The sequence below is a fragment of the Pocillopora damicornis genome, chromosome 6 (genome assembly GCF_964200805.1).
Source record: "Pocillopora damicornis chromosome 6, jaPocDami1.2, whole genome shotgun sequence".
Classification (NCBI taxonomy): domain Eukaryota; kingdom Metazoa; phylum Cnidaria; class Anthozoa; order Scleractinia; family Pocilloporidae; genus Pocillopora; species Pocillopora damicornis.
Genome location: NC_142675.1, coordinates 2,932,658 through 2,953,949, shown reverse-complemented (window position 1 = coordinate 2,953,949; position 21,292 = coordinate 2,932,658). Strand labels below are relative to the sequence as shown.

At 38.0% G+C, this 21,292-nt stretch overlaps 2 protein-coding genes across 2 annotated transcripts; one reads left to right on the top strand and one right to left on the bottom strand.

Annotated features, from left to right (window-relative positions):
* Nucleotides 1-764: 764 nt before the first annotated feature.
* LOC113677743 (uncharacterized) lies at nucleotides 765-4,121 on the bottom strand. Its single transcript, XM_027194576.2, has 3 exons — nucleotides 3,790-4,121; nucleotides 1,808-1,892; nucleotides 765-1,340 (listed from the first exon to the last, which is right to left on the bottom strand). The coding sequence occupies exons 1-3, from the start codon at nucleotides 3,874-3,876 to the stop codon at nucleotides 940-942; spliced, it is 573 nt and encodes a 190-aa protein (XP_027050377.2). The 5' UTR covers nucleotides 3,877-4,121; the 3' UTR covers nucleotides 765-939.
* Nucleotides 4,122-7,333: 3,212 nt separating this feature from the next.
* On the top strand, nucleotides 7,334-21,285 carry LOC113677732 (fragile X messenger ribonucleoprotein 1 homolog A). The gene is made up of 15 exons (XM_089210171.1): nucleotides 7,334-7,798; nucleotides 7,869-7,921; nucleotides 8,028-8,121; nucleotides 9,709-9,780; nucleotides 10,446-10,528; nucleotides 12,162-12,227; nucleotides 16,489-16,582; nucleotides 16,781-16,897; nucleotides 17,355-17,522; nucleotides 17,599-17,677; nucleotides 18,475-18,593; nucleotides 19,030-19,116; nucleotides 19,351-19,671; nucleotides 19,810-19,951; nucleotides 20,266-21,285. The coding sequence occupies exons 1-15, from the start codon at nucleotides 7,748-7,750 to the stop codon at nucleotides 20,832-20,834; spliced, it is 2,115 nt and encodes a 704-aa protein (XP_089066297.1). The 5' UTR covers nucleotides 7,334-7,747; the 3' UTR covers nucleotides 20,835-21,285.
* Nucleotides 21,286-21,292: the final 7 nt, after the last annotated feature.

The following is a 21,292-nucleotide window of genomic DNA, read 5'->3' as shown; positions in this document are numbered from 1 at the left end:
CAAGGCTACGTCAAAAACACTAAAAGCCATTAAAAAAGGCAAACATTAATTGCTCAAGGTTGTTAGAACCGCAAAAAGTTGCACTAGACGCCAAAAGCTGGTCAAAAGTTGCTCAGCGCAATTTGGACAGGCCTACACGTCACAAGATTCCAATTTTAAATTAGAATCTAGCGGGGTTTGATAAACAGGCAAACAAAGCGCATTATTGGACTTAAGAATATTCATAGTGCAAGTAAATTACTGTTTGTGTCCGTCGGAACAAGAGTTTCATACGAGCTGCAACGGAAGAGGGGAACGGGGGGGGGGGGGGCGTCACTGAATTTTCACGTATCCCAACTTTACGTCTTCATTGATCCCCAGGTGGAAAGACACATGCACAGCTCAAGGCAGTTCATTTGCTTTGTACAGAGGGGAAAATAAAATGCTTTCAAAAGACCCTAACTACAGTAAGGTGTTTTACTAAGGCTCTCGACCTTTGAAACATTTTGTGCTTTAAAACATATTTCTCAAATCACCAAAAGCGCTCGTCTTCGCTTTCAGAAAGTTTTAATCCCCATTAAACCGAACTTGTTCAACTTTTTACCAGAAAAATCCGGCGCGTAAACCCATTTTTTTTCTTTCACCATACCACAACTATGCAACATGTGAACAATCCGAAGAAAAGAAGGGTCTCTTTTTCTTTTCAAATGAATCGCCTTTCTGTACTCTGCAACTGCCAGTTACATTGACACATCATTGTACAAGTAAAAAAAGAGATGTTTGGATACATTACATCATGCGTTTTTGCGCTTTATTTAACATTCACTTTAACTTTTTCCTATAATTACCTAACTATAAAAGTGAAAAAGAAAAAAAAAAGGTTTCTTTCAACGTTAATAGTAAATTCCAAAAGTTTTACTCGAGTTCTATATCACACCTAAAATTGCGTTTTCAACGAGTTTAATACAGCACATTTCTTTTCCCAGCTCTTGGAACACATTCACATGTGTCTAGGATCTGATTTTCGTCAACGTTACACCTTGTTTTGCAGTTACACCGGCAATCATTGACGTCACGCTCGTGAATTTGATCATTACATCGCACGTGACATTGACATTCGCACGCCTCGTGCTCTATCACGGGGCGGGTGGGGTTTGGCGAAAGAGGATTCGTCACGATGACATCAATTGAACGCCATTTGGTCGCTGTGCAGTTCTGCCAGGCCAGACCGTGATCACACGCGCCTTGGCAGCGATTGACCATTACAAACTGGGGATCATTTCGGACGTTTCCATCTCCATTTTGAACCGGTACAATTTTTGGGTAAAGCCCGCAACGAATCTCGGGTAGGATCTCCTTATCTAGGAAAAAACGTCAAATCAAAAGAAAGAATATGATAAATATTTGTCTGGGAGACCAAAGGAAAGTATCAAATATTCGGTATCTTTATTTTTCTGAGGCAGGGAATTGATGCAATGGGAACCACCTTTGCACCACGACGAATTACCGCTGATCCAGGGTTCCCACAGCATATCTTTTGTACATAGAATGGGGAAAAAAGTAAGTTTTGAGCTCTGCTGACCCTAGCAGTATGTAGGACGCGTATCATGTATGAACTTCGTAATGGGCTTAGCTCACCGTAGAGTTTCTGTGGCTCAGTGGTAGAGCATCAGAGCACGAGGTCTGAAGATCGATTCCTTATGGGAACTCAGAATTTTTTCTTTCTTTCACACTCATAGGAAGACGAAAAACATCTTTCTCTGGCATATATTTTGTTCAACAGGGTTACTATTTTCATGACTAGAACATGCTGAAAAAGAATTTTCACCTCTCTTAGTTTGTTTGAATGTCTTGAACCCAGACCTCTCTCTCTTTGCCATATCGTTAGGTTCCAGTACATCAATTTCTTCATCCTAAGGGGGGGAAAAAGAGGAAAGAAATTTGAATAAATAATTGTAATCGTCTTTTTATCATACGTTAAAAATTTTTTGCACCTCAGACTTATTAAAATCAACCAAAATAAATACTGTGATAATGATATCATTTATCTTTCACTTTTCCCGGAAACGAAAATTCTCGCTAGCAGGCCATTTTCCAAGATGGCTTAAGTTGTCGCACAGTTGGAAATGTGTGGTATTGTTTAAATTTGGTTGTCTGGGTGAATTTCTCATCACTTGAGTTGGCATGCCAGATGCTCCCATTTCTACTATTTACCCCCGATCTCTGTATCAAAAGTTAGTCACGTTAGACAACAATTTTGCGGTCCAGACAGCGTCAGAAAAAATTAAAAACGGCGTTTTCACACAATATAACGATCAACAGCAGCGGAAACATCGCCCATGCGCAAACAAAGGGTGTAGTTAATCCAGCTGAAATACTACTAACAGCGGTGACGTTATCTTCTTTGAAATGTAATGTCTTTTCCGTCGCACTGTGTTCAAATTTTCAACTTTAAATAGCGCCCCGGTAAGAAATGTTTCAGATAATTTATCTAATTTTGTGCAGGGAGAAGACTTATCTCAAGGAATCGAAGTTACGCCTTCATAATCAGCCGAAGAAAGCTTTGATTGTTACAGCTTCCCTTTAAACTTTTGAGCGAGCGAAGCTTAGAGACCAGTTGAAAAAAAATACATCATACACCAGAAGTTGGGGGAGTGAGGAAAGATTTTGGCGGGAACACATGGTTTTCAGCGGGAATGGAGGGGGATTAGTCGTCGCTAACAGAGCATAAAGGGAGGACCACCGAAAGTTGACAGTCAATGAGTAGGGATCATTAGATTACCGCGAAGCCTAAGAGTAGGGGGGTCTGGTAAATTTTACTGTGACATAGGCAAAATCATCCTCCGACTCCCCGCCCCAACCCCTTCCCCACACCGGTATATAATGAAAAGTGAATTAAAGGAAGCTGAACCGCCATGTTTATTCATTTCCTTTTCCAGCGCTGTCTAAAACACGTAATTGAATTGAATGCAAATGTTTAATCGATCGAACGCAGCTTTTAGCGTTGCTAGGAAACCTTTCAGCTTACTAGTAACGTCCAATGGTTTTTTTTTTTTTTTTTTTTTTTTTAACTAGAGTCGCGGTGAAGTTATATTTAGCTCTGTAACACACGCATTATCCCCTATTTTCAACTTAATTTTTTAATGTTCGGAAATTTAAACCGGAGGTACTTAGGCTTAGGAAATTAATTTGACATTTGAGGCGGCTAATAGAGACATTTGTTTAGAACGTCCCTGTTTCCTAATCGGTTTCCGAAGTTTTATCTCTGCTTATGATAAGCAATAAATTAACTTCAATACTTTGCTGGAAAAACCAACAAAAGACTGAGGAAGCAAACAAAAAAGCAGGGAAGCCATTCAAAAGGGAAGAATCCTTTGTTATTTCCACGACAAAATCTAACAAAAGAAATTTTAAAAATTGGATTTGCCATAACTGCTATGAATTTTTCTCCTGGGCTTCTTAGATCATTGAAAGGCGTGAGACAACAAAGAAATATGGATTATGGTAAAATAGATGCACAAAACTATGCAATAAAACAACGGTGCGCAACAGGTTTCCTGATAAAGTTGGAGGAGCGGGCAATCTTTCTCTTTCAAATTCACCCGCAAAAAAGATAAATTTTTTCTCTCGCCCAATTTTTTCCTTTCATAGACTAAATTTTTTCCCAAACGAATACACCACGTGAATCGATTCATGAAATAACGAAGCCAAAAAGCAATTGTTGCAAAGCGATTTCTGTTTTTTAACATGGGAGAAAAAAAATTCCTTATATGAGAATATTTTTAAAGAAAGTCACAACCCCTTACTCACCCCAAGATAGCTTCTTTCGCCAAAGCTTTTTGAAGCCAAAATTAGTGCAACACAAAGGGTCCAGCGGAAGAAAGTCTGAAAAATCATAGTTGTGCACCTCACCGTGGTATTAGCGGGAATGAATCCGACTGGAGCGGATGTTCGGTCTTTGTAATGTAGGCTTTTATAAACAATCTGCTTGCATCACATGCTCACATATGGGCGTGCGCCACTCACGCACGCAAATGGTTTCTTGCACAACGGGAACTCATTGTTTTAAAAAGTCAGGAATTATGTCTTATTTTGGCGGTTGAGATCTGCAAGGTGTCTCTATTGTAAAAAAAAATGCAGTTATTCAAACAACTGAAAACCGAGGGCCTTACTTTCTGATCGAAATTTATCTTTAATTGTCTAGTTCATCGTTTGCTACGAATATAACAAAGAGGTTTGTACTTTGCGTTTTAGTTCCCTAGTCTATCAATATAAATAGGCCTAATGCATTCTTATGTTACTTGCTCCGCTGAATAAATATCGTTGATTGTCTAAAGTTAACTTCCTCTTTTTTGGTCCTTATTAAAAATTAATTCACGTTCGTTTTGCATCTAAGTGGGTGCTTTGGGGAATTTTTTTAAGAACATCAGCATGAAATTTTTCAATTCAAAATTATATTGTATCAGTTCGGAGGGGTAAAGTTAATTTCAACGGCAGAAATTCTCTCAATAAAAGATCTACTTATTTTTAACTCGAGAGAAGGGAAAGAGATTAAGACGAACTGTGTTCAATTCAGTTCCTCCTGCTATGTTTGGATTTTTAATTCATCTCTTTTTAATTAATCTTAAGAAGAATCGTGTGTTTTTCCAAAGCTGTGTAATTTAGCCGTGTATAAAATTTAAATAAAATTTGCGGTATCTTAAAAGCAGCACACCATATTTGTTTCATACGCACGGCGTGCTTAGGTAATGAATTTGCGCCGACATTTTGGGACAATACAATGTCCTAATAAAACTCATACTGTGAATTAGTCTCAGTAGGATTGTTAACCAACATACCTCATCTTGTTTTAAAACTTAAAATAGATCACAGATAATATATATCTCTACGTATATATATATATATATATATTTTTTTTTCAAGCATATGTCCGATTCACTTTTCATTTTAGCTGAAATTACGAAGTAGAAAAGGAAGCTTTAATAAAGTTTCAATAAACTGAATACTCTTCTATTCTAATACTAAGTTTTTATAAACTGCATTTTGAAAACATGATTTCGGATATAACTTCAAGCTGGTATTCATTTCCTTCAATTACCAAACTGGCTGTTCTCGGCCCAACAGGAATTCGTTTATCAAAGTAAATATTTTGATAAGAATAATTTCCCTTTAAATTCTGTTTTATCGATTATAACTACCCTGCGCGGTTAATTTACTAATTCGAAAGAAGCTTACGATGCTATTGAGAGAGGCTACAGAAAACTGCGCCTGAAGAACAGCTTGCATGATCCATCACCATGATCAAAATATTTTTAAAATTCAGTGTTTTGTGTAATTTATCTGAAGAGGTGGGAGAACGCGTTCTCAAAGCCAAATTCTGATGAGATTAGATGCGTGGTCGCCGTAGTTCACCACAAAGTACTCGCAGTGAGATAGAAAATACCGGAAACTCGCGATAAGTGTAAAATGAACAAGTGTGGTTAAGTTTGGATGAGATGATTTAACAGAAATAACAATAGAAGGCCAGACTGCAAAATTCGGCTAATTTTTTCAGTCTCCAAGACTGAGCGAAATTACTTCCCGAAAACATTTTGCTACGGCGTAAATTATTGTTCGATCCAGAAACAAGCTCTAAAATGATTTCTGTCTCTTCATAGTAATAAGGTTGTTTGCTCTTCAAGATATCATTTACACCATCTACAATTAACACGACAGCAGTGAATTTTTTTCTACCAGTGCTTGTAAGCGATAAATGTTCAATGGAAACTTAGCTGAAGTCTATTTTTGATTAAAAAAAAAAAAAAGAAAAAAAAAAAAAGCCGAGGATCGACATGCTGTTTAAGTCAGGGTCCTGTGGACCACAAATCAATCGTCATAAGATCCGTCAAGAACAAACAGTGTTCCAGAAAATTAATAGAAGAAATTCTGTCTTTGGTCAATGGTTTGTTAAATGGTAATCGAGAGCAGACGTCGTAATAAGCTGGAGATGCCTTGAGGCGAAAACAGGAAGCCATTCAACATTTTACTGCAAGCTGCGCCGCCGAGTTATTTTAAACGTAATAACTGGAATAGTCTGAAAAATAAACCATGCATATAGTCATATAATGAAAAAAACGGAGAGAGAAGAAAGAGTACCCCTAAGAAGTAGGAAAAGGAACAAATGAAATAATGATCAAATGAACAACAGATATAATAAAAAAAATGGGAAGAAAAAGTGAAAAACAAAGACAGCTGGTAGCAACAGCACAAGTAAATCCTTCCACTCCCAGATCTAATTAGTAATTCTCCTTACCGTCTTCCATAAAATTCTTATGATGTAAGTTTGGAGAATTGGGTAATCAATCACTTTAATCTCTTAATCGGTATTTTTCTCTGTTCTCATCACTTGTCTGTCAAGTTAAATTTTAAGGAAAAATTCTGTCTCGTCACTTGAGGGAGTTACAGCTTCCTGTACGCCGATACTTCAAGCTGTTAATTTTTTTGATTCATGCCTCTTCACGTATGACAACTCTTCATCACTAAAGCTTCTGTCAGTCTCCGGCCGCAAAAGAAGTTTCCTTTCGACAGCTGGCTGTGGTATCAAGTTATCATTGCTATGACAAGCAAAATCTTGCTCCTGTTTCCCAAACTCATGTAATTCGCGATAAACCTAACTTTTTAAGAAATATCTTGAGAAGCCTTTTTTCAATTTGTGTTGTAAATTGGCGTTGGGTTTCTAATTTGTAAACCCCAATAAATCAATTTGAAAAGAAAGATTTTCTCTGACTAGAATTGCATTCAGACAAGTCCTAACAACTGTATATAAGGGAGGAGTTTAATTCGCCGGACGATGTACTGTGTGAGGCGTGTGTTTCTGATTTGTAATCCTAGTTTGGCAGTTTCTAAGGGACGATATTTTGTGACTAGAATTTGATACAGAAAAACTTCATATGTAAAGCTCAAGTTATAAAGAGAATAAAGACAATTAATTAAGGTTAGAGTCATCAGTATCACGCTAAAATTCATTTCAACATTCACTATTTTTCTGAATATCAACGCCTCACTTGCTGACGGTAAGATAGCAGTTTATAAAGAATGACTGCACTGGCGACTCGTACCAGCTCTCTCTCTCAAGAGAAATTAAAACCGACTTCTATAAGGAAGTCTGAGACGTTGTCCTCAAGTTTCGCAGACTAGAGGAAGAAATTAATTTAATGGACCTAACGGAAGTTTCAGCTTGTATTACCTAGACTACTTAAATTTGTCATGATTTAATCCGGCTAAAAACACGAAATCATTAAAAACCGAGTTGCGCGCTCCAGTGATTGGCCTGGGACGGGGATGATTTTTGGGCAGAGTAAGACTGGGGAGAGATGACTCGCTTTATCCGTTCGTAGGCGATTTTAGATAATATTTTTAGCCCGAGCATGAAGTTTGGCTAGAGAAGAAAAAAAAAACAAAACAACTAGCAAAAAAATCAAAGAAACAAAACAAAAGCAACAACACTTGATGTTATTTCGCAGTCCAACAGTTGCGGTGGGTATCGATCAGTCCATAAATTTCAATCTGTTATCACTTCTATGGAATTTTTGGGTCTCTTGAGGTCTTTGAGGTATAAAAAGGAGCTTTTACTCTTAGAAGTGGGTGATGATTCCGTTTTTCCGAGTCTTTTCTTTAGCCTCATTAAAACAAAGATGGCGTCAACATTTCGCGCCCACGTCTTTGGATTGCGCAATTTGTTGATATCCCATAGTTCCCTGAGGCACTCAAGCGAGTTGGACAAGAAAACATGGAGGATTTGGCTGTGGAGGTGTGCGGAAAAAATGGGGCTTATTATAAGGTGAGAGCCATGAAATGAAAAAAATATCTCAGCAAAAATGTTGAATAATTATGGAAGTTTTATTTCCTAGGGTTATGTGAAGAATATTCACCAGGATCAAGTAACGATTGCTTTTGAACATGAGTACGTATGCTAAGATTTTGGCGGCGCGCGATTTTGCAATTGTCATTCATTGTTTACCTTTATACAATGTTTATCTTCAAATCCTTGGTTTATTGTTTTCGAACAGACAAAATGACTGCAGGAGGGTTCCCTATGAAGAAGTCCGTTTGCCACCCGCTTCAAATCAACGATGTGATCTATATGTGGACGATGAAGTTGAGGTCTGTGTAGGGAAAACCTGTTTTTTGTACCCGGGCCCCATGTGATAAAATAGCGTAAGGTCACAGGGCATATACTGACGTAAGGAAAGAGCTTGATTGCTTTCATTCACGGTGGGGTTGATTAACATTTCATATCAATGTCCTTAAATCACTGTGTTATTTCTGATTATTAGCAATTTTCTATGGCAAATTGATCCTCTAATTTGGTGCGATTGTGCAATAACAGTTCAAGTGTTAACCAGTTCCATTTCGCACATGTGGTAGTGTAAATTCAGTGTAAATCAACAAGCCCATGTGCAATATTTCGCGGTCAGATGATTTTTAATAAGTTTTCTCAGTTGTTTACTTTAAGATCGGGTTTTTCGGCGGTGACAGTTAAGTCATGTATATACCCTATTGTTCAACGTTTGGCTAATTGAGAGAGAAAATAACTCTTTGGCTTACGTCATTTTGAGAAATACTCGTGAAATCCTGGAAAGAGTCGTGTGTTTTTTTTCTTTTTCGCCCTAATGAATGGTTTGGTTTTTTTTTCTCAATTCAAAAAGTTAGTTTTAGCGAGGCAGTAGGGTGGGTTATTTGTCAAAAACACTGATAAGACATTGGTTCTCATACACCCTGATATCAGTATACATATCCTCCATACTGTTCTCTTTACAATTCCTAAAGTGCTGACAAGGAGAATTTATCTAACAGTCAAGAGTTTTTTTTTAATTGGTGATCATTTCCTTTATTCTCATGACCTTAATGGTTGATTCAGGTGTAGTTTTGTAAGAAGAAATTAGATGCTAATCATTCTTATTGATGAAAGAGTTGACAATTTGACTCTCATTGCTTATTTGTAAATTCTCCTTACAATTTTATTGAACCATAAGGCAAACAGGTTATAAGAATAATGACACTGATCAACAAAGATATTTGCAAGGCTGTCAATAAGTTTGAAAGAAGGCAAATAAGAAATAGTAGGTGGCCAGGTTATCATGGATGGCATGTTTTTTTTTTATCAGATAACATATTCAATTAATTGAGAAATCCCATACACTTTGTGAAGATTACATGCAATTTCAAGCAAATACTGAATGTGGAATTGATACACATATTTTACCCTGTTTCTAGTTAATAATGCTTTTAATTCCATTATAAACTGGGAAATGGTGTCTTTACAGTTTTCTGGAGTGGTATTTCAATAATAGTATAATTTTTCATCAGTACCTATGTTGTGGCAGTAGGAATTGAAAGCACCCTGCTAAATATGGCAGATTAGCTAGCAATTTTGGTGGGCTACTGGTGCTTATTGACAGCTCTGCATTATGTATTAAGGTTTTTAATGATAACTTTTTACACCTTGATGTCAGTATGCATATTCTCCATACTGTTCTCTATACATTTCCTAAGGTGCTGACAAGGAGAATTTGTTAAAAATCATGAATTTCTTAAATTGGTGATCATTTCCTTCATTCTCATGACCTAAATGTTAGATTCAGGAATGTTACTGTAGCAAGAAATTAGATGCTTTTCACACTTGGGGTTTAAGAGTTAAAGAAGAGTTCAAAATTGAATAAGTGATGCTTGTTTGTTTATCAATTAAAGGTGTTTACTCGAGACGATGATGGGGAGCCTTGTGGCTGGTGGTTGGCCAGAATTGTTCACAAAAAGGGAGAGGTATTTAGCCTTACTTTTAATGTTTACTGATTTTTGAAAAAAGTACATACAAATGTCGCCATTTGTAGATAGATCAAGACAGCTCTTTGCAAAATTCTCAAGGGGTTTATTTTACTGAATTGCAGTCTTGTTGAAGCCTATCTTTCTCTATACAGAAAGTTTTTGTAATTTTAAACCTAAATGTTATACTGGATGCTTCTCACCTAGAAATTAAACCTGCAACCCAGATCACAAGAGATGGAAATTTTGCTTTTCCTGATTCCCCCCCTTACCCCAATACAATGTTGACTGAATAATGTTTTGTTACTAACACATACATATTCTAGGAATATTCAACGCTGAAGCAGGAAATGGATTTCCAAAACTTTCATTGTGGGTCACAGATCAACACTTGATATTTTTTTTTGGATGAATTTTGCAAAATGATGTGTCGAAGATCCTGATAATGTAACCTAGATTTTGAACAAGTTCCCTGTAGCTCACTTGGTAGAGTTTTGAACTACAATATCAGAACTAGCAGGGGTTTGCATTCCATAGCTTCAAATCCTTTGTCCAGTGCTCCTGAAAAATGTTTAACACCATGATTTATTTTGTTCTTTGTTGATCTAGGATGAGATACTGCAAGAACTGTGCCTGACCCAGTGTTTATTTATTTATTTTTTTAGTTCTATGTGATTCAGTATGCTGGATGGGATGCAACTTTTAATGAGATTGTTCCACGAGAGAGAATACGTCCTTCTAGTCGCAAGTGAGTTTTCCAGAAGAGAAAGTTGTTTCTTTTCTCTTTACTTATATTTTTTCTCTCTGATTGATTCATTAGAAATCATATTTTTGGGCATATACACATCAAAGTTCACTTTCAATGCGATGTTTGTTTTGTGGAAGTGTTGAAAATTTCTGTTTCCATGAAAGTGGTGCCCATCTGAGAGACATTAGCCATAGTTGTTTTTAGGTACCAAGCTTATATGATATAAGAATTGCAGCAACATTAATTAAAAATAGAAGGTAATTTAGTGTTAACAACTGGGTTGAAAACGTAAATTAGCCACCGTAAAGAGTAAAAAAGCTGACGTTTCGAGCGTTAGCCCTTCGTCAGAGCGATTAGAGGAATTGTGGGTTGTGTATGGATTTATATGTAGAAAGTGGAGCTACGCCATTGGTGGGAATATGATGACGAAAAAACAATTAATTAAAAATAGGCCAATACAAAATAGGGCGCAATTAGGTTTTCATGTACATCATACTGTTTTGTTAGATTACACACAAGATTTGGAATTATTCAGTCAAACTGTCACAGGTGATCTAGAAGGTGCATATGAACCTAAAAGCCAATTCTGAACATAGAATAAATTTGCATGTCTTAACTTGTAAGTGGTAAATTATACATTCAGCTATTCTTGACAAGTCTAAGAAATGGTTACTGTGCAAGTTTTGTCCGTGGTACTTCAACAATGCTTTGAAGCTTTTAGGGTAATGGAGTTAAAAGTGGCTGGCTGAAGATGATGAACTAGCCAGCAGATTTGGTCTTCTAGACAATTCTGAACATTAAAATGGGATCCCCTCAATATTTTAAGATGGAGCTTTTTTTTTTTTTTTGCAATATTGATTGGAGTGTTGAATTTAAACCAGGATTGCTTCGGTTGTACTTCACTTTGCTCTGTGATTGGTCCAGAAAACTTGCAACCAATCACGTGCAAACTAAAATCAACCCTAACTTGAACATTTTCATTTTCCTGTACTTCAGGCAGTTAACCTCTTCATTCTGAACTGTCATTGGCTCTCTGTAATATTTTTCTTTGATGTGATCGGCTATTGTGACTTTTTAAGCTTTTTAAGGTGGGGGACCTTGAGATGGACTAGCATCTCATCTAGGGAGAAGTACTAATTCTGCTGATCACTTCATGCTATGGAAACCAAGATAAACTCTGGTTGGATGGGCTGTTAAGCTCAAGTGCAAAAGCGATTAACATGGAACTTCTCCCTGTAATATCCATGCAGGAAATATATATGATTTTCATATATTTACAGTCATTATTCATTACTTAGAAGGTTTATTTGGATCCAACTACTAGTTCAGTAGTGTTCATAACTGTGAGGATTGCTTCCATATTCATTTCTTCCACTGCAGTGCACATATATACGATTTTCTTATATTTACAGTAATTATCAGTGAGAAATTATAATCTTGATTTAACACTAAATTCTCAGAACTGATTTACAAGGAAATGTGTTGCAGCCAGAGGGGAGAATTAACATTCAGATCTTGGGAGTTAATGGGTTAATGGAAGAAACAGATTGACTGCTTGGGGAATCGACCAATGCACTGATAAAATTATTACTTAATTGATGGTCCTTTTAATTGACTCATTGTTTTATTGCAGTGGACCAATTTGTAAAAGTATGTACCACAAGGTGATGATAGATGTCCCCCAGGATCTTAGACAACTGTAAGTTCTTCCACTGATATGTAATGTTTACCTTACCTTACATTAGACCTTTGTTAAGGCCTGTTTACGTGGATGTGGTAGGTGAGGTAACCCACCTAGCCATGGTCTGAAAATAACCTGTATGTACATGCAATCTTACTACGTGGGGGTGAAGTTTCTCAAGGTTGTTATTGCACTGTTAGTAAAGGAGTTTAAGATATCACTATGGCAACCTGTGGTAAAATGTGGTGAAAAAAGTATAATTTATTTTCTCCTAAGATTTCTGCTAGTAGCTTGATGTGTTAAGTGTTTCCGACAATGCAATGTCATAATGTGAATGTAGTGTTGAGCTCAAAGTAAACATATGACCAAATCACTGTCAAGCTTTCATTGCTAAGAGGACATAAAAATTGGTGGTTTAACATTTTACATGTAGCTCTACATGGAATGGCAAGGGAATGTACAAAGTTTTAACACACTTGTGTTTCACTATTGTTTTGCTCATTTGAACTTTGTGTAACATAAATGCCTCCCTGCTTATGCAGCTTACTCCACCTTATATCTGCAACCCTTAACCCTCAACCCCCATGGTGACTAGCATCTAATTTCTCCTTACATCATCACTCCTGAATCACACTTTAAGGTCATGAGAATAAAGGATATGATCACCAACTGAAGAAGCTCTGGATTGTTGACCCTTTTAACTCCCATGAGTGACCAAAAGATAATTTCTCCTTACAATATCAATACAATATCAACCAGATGAGTGATGAGAATAAAGAAAAATATCAATTTGGGGATAATAAGTTGATCCAGTACTAAATTCTCTGAACTAACATTATAAGAATTGTATGGTTGAAAGTAAAGAGAATTACAAATTTGATCTGGGAGTTAAAGAGTTAAATTCTTTTTGTCAGTGCCCTAGGAAATATGAAGGGAACAGTGTGGAAAAAAATACATACTGTTGTTAGAGCGTAAAGTTTTAATGATCAAGATTCATTTTAATCCCTTACTGTGTGCCTATCAACTTCACTCTAGTGCTGTTTTACATATTGTTTTTCTTTTTCCCTCTTCTTTTTGCAAGCTGATTTATTTTATGCCTTTGTTTTCTTATCACCAAACTCATGCTTGTGTCAGGAAACGCTTTCTTCGTTAATGTCAGCTGAGCTGTAGGGATCAGACAAAAAGAATAGATTACTGGGGGCCTTTAATTTTATCCATGAATTTATTTACTTGTCTTTGTAAGTACTAGGTTGCTTGTGTATATGCAGATAGTTTTGCAGAGAGTGGATGGAACTGATAAAGAAACATTTCCGCTGATAAAAATACTCAAATTCCTTTCCGTAAGAAAATTAATTTCCTGTGGAACGGGTCATTATTTACTGCCTAAGAGGGGAGGAAGTGGGTGTTTGGAGAGATTTGCTTTTCCCTCGGCATATATTATTAAAAAAACAAACAACTTACAGATCTCTCACAAGGCAGGCGAGAGTCGAAGGAAAAAATCTGCAAAAGAGCAAGTTTCCACGTTTAATTTTTTTTTTCCAGAACAAGGATTATGTAATGTACCAAGTAATAGCCCATCTTTTTTGTTCAAGGTTCAGACAAGTATCTTTTTTAGGTGGGAATAAGCTGCCTAAACTGGTTTCAATTAACTTCCTCAATTTTCCTTCGATTTCCTTATCACGTTTCACATGCAAATGATGAAATATGGTATCATTTCATTTTCATGACGAAACATTGTTTAACCATTGACACCTGAACTAAATTTCATGGCAAGATCGTTCAAAATGATAATTTAAAAAGCAGAAGAGAAATATTAGCCTTGAAAGGATGGTCAGAATTTTATATCCAGCAACTTGAAAAAAATTTTAACTAGATTACAATTTATGTTTGAATTCATTTTTAATTTTAGTTTTTATCGAAAAAAATAACTTCTTTTTTCGAACAGCTCGGTGAAATTTCGCTAATATTACTCAAGATATGGGAAATTACATTTTCCATTTCGAAAATTGGCTTGGAATATTCAGCAGTTCAACGTGCGCTGGACAGAAAAAAACTTTCACACGAATTTCCGGGATTCCATCGAGATTTTTCTTATTTATTAAGTTATTTCTATATTTGCAAATGGAAAGACCTATCCACATTTTCCATGCCATTCGTTCGCATGATCATAATAAATAAAAAAACCAATAATGCTGCACCTTTAAAACTTATGACCTGTCTCTATGCCGTCTATTTGAAGAAAAATTCCTATCGAAAAAGTTCCTAATTAAGTAGCAAGCTCTAATAACCCGCCAAAAAATCGAAGATGCAAGCAGTTTGGTAATGCAGTGTCTGATATTGTGGCTTCCTACCTCCTTAAGTTCTTGTGAGGTCACGTTGAAATTCATCCAACCTGTGTTTTGGCGTACCAGCTTGTCTGATTCCCAAGGAGTTTTGTCAAGTATTTTGCAGATCCAGTTTTTAATCCTTTGTTTCAGATAAAAAGAAGCACACCTCGTTGTTCGCAAGCAGATATCAAGACATTCCATTTTTGAAACCACAAACTGTTTTGTAAGCCAGCGCTGATCTTTGTCTAACCTTCCGGGAATTTGTCGAGTCTCCAAGATATTCCCGAAAGAATTCCAGCATGATTCTCCGGTTACAAAAGAAATAAGAAAACAGGAGAAATTTATTGGTAATTTTTCTCTAATCATTATGGACGTTATTTCCAGTCAAAGATCCGTTCAAATGTTAAAGTCGTAAGTGGTTTTGACACCCTGAAAAGAAATTGTCTCGCTTCAATTTCGCTCTATGCTTTTTAGATAATTTATCATTTCATTTTACAGAAAATTAAAAGAAATTTTCAAGCGACGCAATATTATAGCAATTGACAATAATTAATGTGGAGGTAAATATCCACCACTTTTTCCGAAACTGGTAAATGTTTTGGTATGTACCACACACACACACACACACAAAAAGTTAATTTTTGTCAATTCATCGAAAAATAGTCGGAAAATAAACCCTTGACGCGCGAGTTTGTCTCTTTGGCTACTCGGAGCGAGGTGAATAAGTGAGTTATCACTCCCGAACCAGCTAATCGGCGCGCGTTAAAAGCTCAGTACTCATCTGTGTGGCGTGCGTGAAGTGCTTTTACTTCATCTCGTTTTGATTAGGTACAGCCAGATTTCCAACCACAAATGAACGTTTGATTATTCTATGGCGAGATGGTACAATCCAACATGTGTGAATGGAATAACTGTTGCATTAAATTTAATTAAATCCTTAAAGTTTTGATCTTTGGAGCTTTTTTTCAGCTCCACAACAGTTGGGGCAATGAATTTCCAAATAAGGTGACTCAGAATATCTGCTGGTAACTGGGGTTTAGTGAACCAATTAGAACACTAGAGATGCAATATTCCGTGGAGTTGAAAACATTTAATAATAATGGATAGAGTAGAATACGATTACGTCCCAAAAAACCAAAGTGATCACAACTGTCAGTCAGAGCAAAGGTGAGCATCATCGTTCGCCAATGACAACTCAAAGTAAAAACGTGAAACCTGTTTGAAGTCAACGTGAAAACTCGAGTGACGAAGTTACGATTGGTTTTCGTGTTGTGGCGAGACGTTTACATGGCAAATTGTCACCCCCGCTGACAGGGTTACCCTATCCAACAAACTAGGCAACGCGCCTAGACGGGTTACCCCACCTTTCATGTAGAGATTATATGGACAGGCAGGTTACCCCACCTAGGCGGGTTACTTCACCTACCAGGGGTTCCCCACCTCCATGTAAACAGGTCCTAAAAAAAAATAATATACAGGTATTAATCAATTAATCATCAACTTAATAGTAAGCTTCTAAACGATTTGCAAATATGCCTTGAAATAATTACTGACTTTTGGTTTGCAACACTTGCGTGCTACAAAGAAGATTAAGAAAAACTGAAACCCTTTTGTTACGAGGGTAAGTTTCTAAAAAAACTGTGGTGTTGCATCAGTTGGGGGGTGGGGGTATTTGGTTTTATCAACTGAATTGGCAATGTAAGGTGGCCACTAAAAAGAATCCTTAAGCTGATGTTTCAAGGGTGAATAGAGTAATTGGGATTGTAAGTGTTTTAAATTCATGAAAATGGCGCCTATGCTTTGGGTCAGAACATGGTAACATGAAAAATAGAGAAATAAATTAGTTGCTTAAAAAGCGTTTGTTGAAATTTTGTCCGATTGTAAAATTTCATGGCAAGGATGGTCATAGTTTGTAGAAAATTTGATGTAGATTTTGTGTCTTTCTGTCATAGCTGTAAGGATGAGATGACGCATAGAGAGTTCAAGAAACAATGTGGTGCTTCTTGTGTGTATTACCTTGATGAATTGGCAGTGCTTGTTGCTTTGGTAAGAATACACCAATGACTAGTTTCAGACCTCAAAGGAGAATCTTGCAAATTTTTGAGGATAATTTTTTACGTACTACAGTATTTTACTGTTGTCTAGGTTAATTCTAAAGACAGAGCTTTCATGGCCTTTGCAATTTCATGTAGTAAAATTGACTTCTGTTTTATCAAAAGAACTACTTGTTATTGTACTCCACAGTCTCGTTCTGAACGCCCAGTGAAGTGTGCTGCTATGCTTAGTGAAATTCACTTCAGAAGTCTTAGAACAAAAATGCTGTTACAGTCCTGGATGGATGAGACAGCAAGACAAGTGGAGGTAAGATGCTACCTTAAATTGTACCTTTTGCAAACTTTTGGGGCTGACTGTGATATCATCATGGCGAAAGGGTCTGGTCATCATATGCGTATTACCCGAAATATAAACCCACCCTGAGGCCTGACCTCTGGTAGGCGACGATTTCTGGTAAGTGACCACCTCCCGTAAGCGACCACCTCCCGTAAGCGACTACCTCCCGTAAGCGACCACCTCCCGTAAACGACCACCTCTTATAAGCGACCACCTCCTGTGGACGACCACCTCCCGTAAACGACCACCTCTTATAAGCGACCACCTCCCGTAAGCGACCACATAGACGTGATATTATGGTTGGTTCGACTGTATGTAAAACTAATAGAACATATATCGGTCCACATTTGGAGAAATTGTGCATGCTAAGACAAATTATTTTAGTTGGTATTTTTTTTCGATTTCTTAGTTGTCTTATATGTTGCAGACTGCGAAGAAACAGATGGGTATCGTGGAGATGCTAACCCTTCCCGATCATCTGATGGGTCTTGCCATTGGTGCCCAGGGCGCTAACATCCAACAGGCTCGGAGACTAGCAGGGATCATCTCTATTGAGGTGGATGAGGAAAACTGCACTTTCCACATCTGCGGAGAAGTAAGTAATTTGTATCGTTTTTTTGACCCTTTGTTTCCACTTGTGACTAGCATAGACTTTTTTTTTTACGTTTTAGAACGAAGCAAGCGTTAAAGAAGCCAGACGGTTGTTAGAGTTTGCCGAGGAGACTGTTTATGTACCGAGACCTCTTGTAGGTGAGTTTGGAAAAATTTCCCTTTTTCTTTTGGTGCTATTTTGAAACTCTAGTTCTGCCAGTTCCAGCTGTTCCTTCGCTGTGACTATTGATAAGGGCTCGTGGAGACCAAATTGTAGCTTTTGAATTCAAAATGAACGCCTGTTTCCTAGAAGCTCTTAGTGTTACTCGGTTGGGCTTTGGTAACAGGTAGCTGTTCATTTTTGGGAACTGATGTGTTTATTATCCATAGGAAATTTTAGCCACGAGCGCGACTAAAAGTCCCCTCCCCTTTATACTCTGTTAGCGGCGACCAAAACCCCCCCCCCTCCCCTCTCCGTTCTAATGAAAACGTGATCAACCAAAATGCTTCGCTACACCCCCTCCCAGGTGATGAAAAATGACTGCCCCTTGCCTCTTTAGTGTAGAAATATTTTCCCGCGGAAGTTGTTAACTTTCCAACTTCCTATTGATCTTTAGACTTGATTTCTTCTAAACAAACAAACTTGTCCCTTCTTCTTAACAACAGCGAAACGTTCTACCTTCTTGAATTAAACTTAAAACGAAGATCTTCATCAAATTGGACGTAAGTTTTCAAAATTGAGGATTACTTGCAAGGAATATCACTGGATATTCGTCAATTCATGGTTAGGACATCTTAAATCGCGTGACGCGTTTAGAACATTACGCATCACCATTCCTCGTTGTAACAGAGAAAGATAATTGTATATTTAGATAAAGGGGACTATTGGACACCTAAATACAAAAACTTTTGATGTACCATGAATGTCTTGTTTAATCATTTTTTTTTTCACTTAGGGAAAGTCATAGGTAAGAGTGGTCGCATCATACAAGACATTGTAGACAGGTCAGGCGTGACGCGTGTTAAAATTGAACCTCCAGAAGATAGATCGTCTATGGATGAGAAGGCTGCCAAGGTTTGTTATCATAAAGTGACAATACTTTCTTTATGCATTCAGGATAGTGGCCGAACAAAATGTGTAGAACGCAACCCTTTCGCGCTAGAAAATGGCGGGAAACATGACTTACGCCTTGCGACAAGGGAAAATGTGCAATTAACTGCACAGGTCACTGAACAGCCGTTGCCGAGCGCGGGAAAAAGGGTCTCTTGTGCAAAGCGCGGAAAACGTGGAATAGGAAACTGGTGCTCAAGGCGAGACTTTTATACGACCGTTATCAGGCGTGGGAAAAACATGCCGTTGCTGCCAAGAGTTCGCACCAAGCACGCGTAACGCAGAGCGCCAAGTACAGGCTAGCGTGCGGCCGTTGTGAAGTGCGGGAAAAGAGACTGCTCAGGTTGAGTGCGTATAATCTCGAACATAAGGTAATTTCTGTTTTTCCATTTTGTTGTAGAAAGAAGTTTCCTTCCTTTTTGTTGGAACAAAAGAGTGCATCGCTAATGCGCGGATGATGTTAGATTATCATTTATCGCATTTAAGGGTAAGCATTTAGATAGAATGTTGAACGTTGGACAACAAGTTCGTCGATAGGAACTGACTTTGTGAGCAATGTTCATGTGGAGCGCTCTAAGTTGCCGTGGAAAGAATGAAAATAAATTAGTTTGCTGGACACAGAGAGGTTAACTTTACTGTGGATCAAAGAGAAATTCGTTGGCCGTGCTAGTGGCTTAGAGTTTATCGACTGCAAATTTTTTTTTTATGTATTATCATACAGGATGTTGAGCTGATGAAGAAAGAGAAGGAAAGTCTAGACAGTCAGCTTAGGAGTATGGGGATAAACCCGCCCCCAGGCCCCGCTTACATACCCACCCCGGCGGAGATGCGGCCTGGACCGAGCCTCTCCTTCATTGGGCAGGACAATATGTTGAGCATACGAGACCGTTCTCTAACCACGGAGAGTTTCGCGGGAGATTTGAGTGAAGGGATGTTCGTAAGCACTAAAGACGGCCCGAAAACGAAGCCGACCGTACGAATAAGGTCGAGCAGTGAGTCGGAAGGTACCGAGAACAAAGCGAATTCACAGCAGTCCACTAAGGTAGGTTTTGAATTTGAGTTCGTTGTAAGTCGTGATAAACCGTGAAAGTTTTTCGACTACGCGGTTTCTTTAAAGTCTCAACTGATCATGATCTCCATCATGATCTTACATTGTTCTGAATCTGGTTTTTTGTTCCAGAATACTGGAAACCGGCGGGCATCAACGCCCACACCAGAATTGAAAGGAATCGAAGAGGAGACCGAGGAGGGCGACCAGGGGAAGAGTGAGACTGGCGCGACCGTAAAAAATGAACCCAGCGAGAAAGAAGAGGTTGTAACATGTAAGTATGTTCAAGGAAACTTCATTGATTTGCTTCACTTAGTCTTGATTGTGATTGGTTTGAAATGTCGCACGAGTTTTTTTTTACTTATCAAGAGTAGCATTGGGTTCAAAGGGAAAATAAGTGAAATATTTAATGCTATTTTCGACATTCAGTTGAAATCGCTCTTTACGCCTTTTGATTGAACATTGCACGAATTACGATCGAAGTGATTATTTAAAATAAACTTCATTATCTGGCATAATACGCAGACTTCAGAAGTATTCTCCTTTTGGAGTATTTTTACGTGACGTCCCTTTTTGACTTGTTTCTAGCCTCCTCCCCACCCAGAGAAGGAAAAGCTAGGAGACCGTCGCCTTGGTTCACGGGAGGCAACCGACGAACTGATAACGAAGGAAAAGACGAGAAACGAAACGACGCACAACGAAAGAACGGTGATCATAATGAGTCTAGAACAAACCACGGCAACGGAAGCAAACAGCAGGGCCGACAAGATCAGAGGCATCGAAGCGGAAGTAAACCTCAACAGCAAAGGCAACAGTCACAGCCAGTACAAAGACCCCGAGGAAATAGCGGCGGCCAATTCCGGCCGAGCAGTGGAAGTCTTTCGGCGAACTGGAGAGAGCGCCAATCTGAGCCAACGCCCAAGGAAAAAACGAAGGAAGTTGAGGTTAAGAAAGATAGTGAAAAAAGCACGGAGCGCAAGATCTCTAAGGGAGACGACGAGAAGAAAGCAAAAGGAACAGAAGAGGTAAAACAAAATGGAGATGCGAAGAGCCCGGATGAGAAACCGAGCGGGCCTGTGAGCGATGAAAAGCCCGCTGACGCTTGCGCGGCTAAAAGTAAGACTCCGCAAACTAAGAGAAACGTTCAAGAGAATTGAGAGGAACTTGTGTGGAAACCATTCCTTTGATGTAGAAAATTGTACAGACAGATAGAACTCTATCTATCTATTGAATTCTAACAACTAATTTATCGATGGATCAGATCTCGGCCTATTCAATTTTACGCACAGTACCTAATCTACAGCTGTTCTGTTCATGCATTAAGCGAACGATCTCATTTTTAAGTAATGATCTTTATTGATCTTGCCAACTTCATGGTGCTGTGAGTTTTTAAAAATCCTCAATCAATCAAATACTGTTACAAACTACATCCACCCGTACTTCTTACTCTTTGGAAAGGTATGACTCTTCTTTCGCCAACAGTGAACAGTCAAAGGACTTAAGATTGAAATCGCCAGATCCGAAATGATTTTGAATTGATATTTTTTTAACTCGATGCAAGTTACATCTAAGTGATGTAAAGAATAAAATTACGGGCAGTTAATGATACGATGTA

Excerpts from the sequence above, each read along its gene's own strand:
- LOC113677743 (XM_027194576.2), bottom strand. The coding sequence starts at position 3,876 with ATGATTTTTCAGACTTTCTTCCGCTGGACCCTTTGTGTTGCACTAATT. Across the intron at positions 1,893-3,789 it reads GCGAAAGAAGCTATCTTGGG|GATGAAGAAATTGATGTACT; the intron begins GTGAGTAAGGGG and ends TCCCCCCCTTAG. Across the intron at positions 1,341-1,807 it reads ATTCAAACAAACTAAGAGAG|ATAAGGAGATCCTACCCGAG; the intron begins GTGAAAATTCTT and ends GTTTTTTCCTAG.
- LOC113677732 (XM_089210171.1), top strand. The coding sequence starts at position 7,748 with ATGGAGGATTTGGCTGTGGAGGTGTGCGGAAAAAATGGGGCTTATTAT. Across the intron at positions 12,228-16,488 it reads CCCCAGGATCTTAGACAACT|CTGTAAGGATGAGATGACGC; the intron begins GTAAGTTCTTCC and ends TTTCTGTCATAG. Across the intron at positions 19,672-19,809 it reads ATTCACAGCAGTCCACTAAG|AATACTGGAAACCGGCGGGC; the intron begins GTAGGTTTTGAA and ends TTTTTGTTCCAG.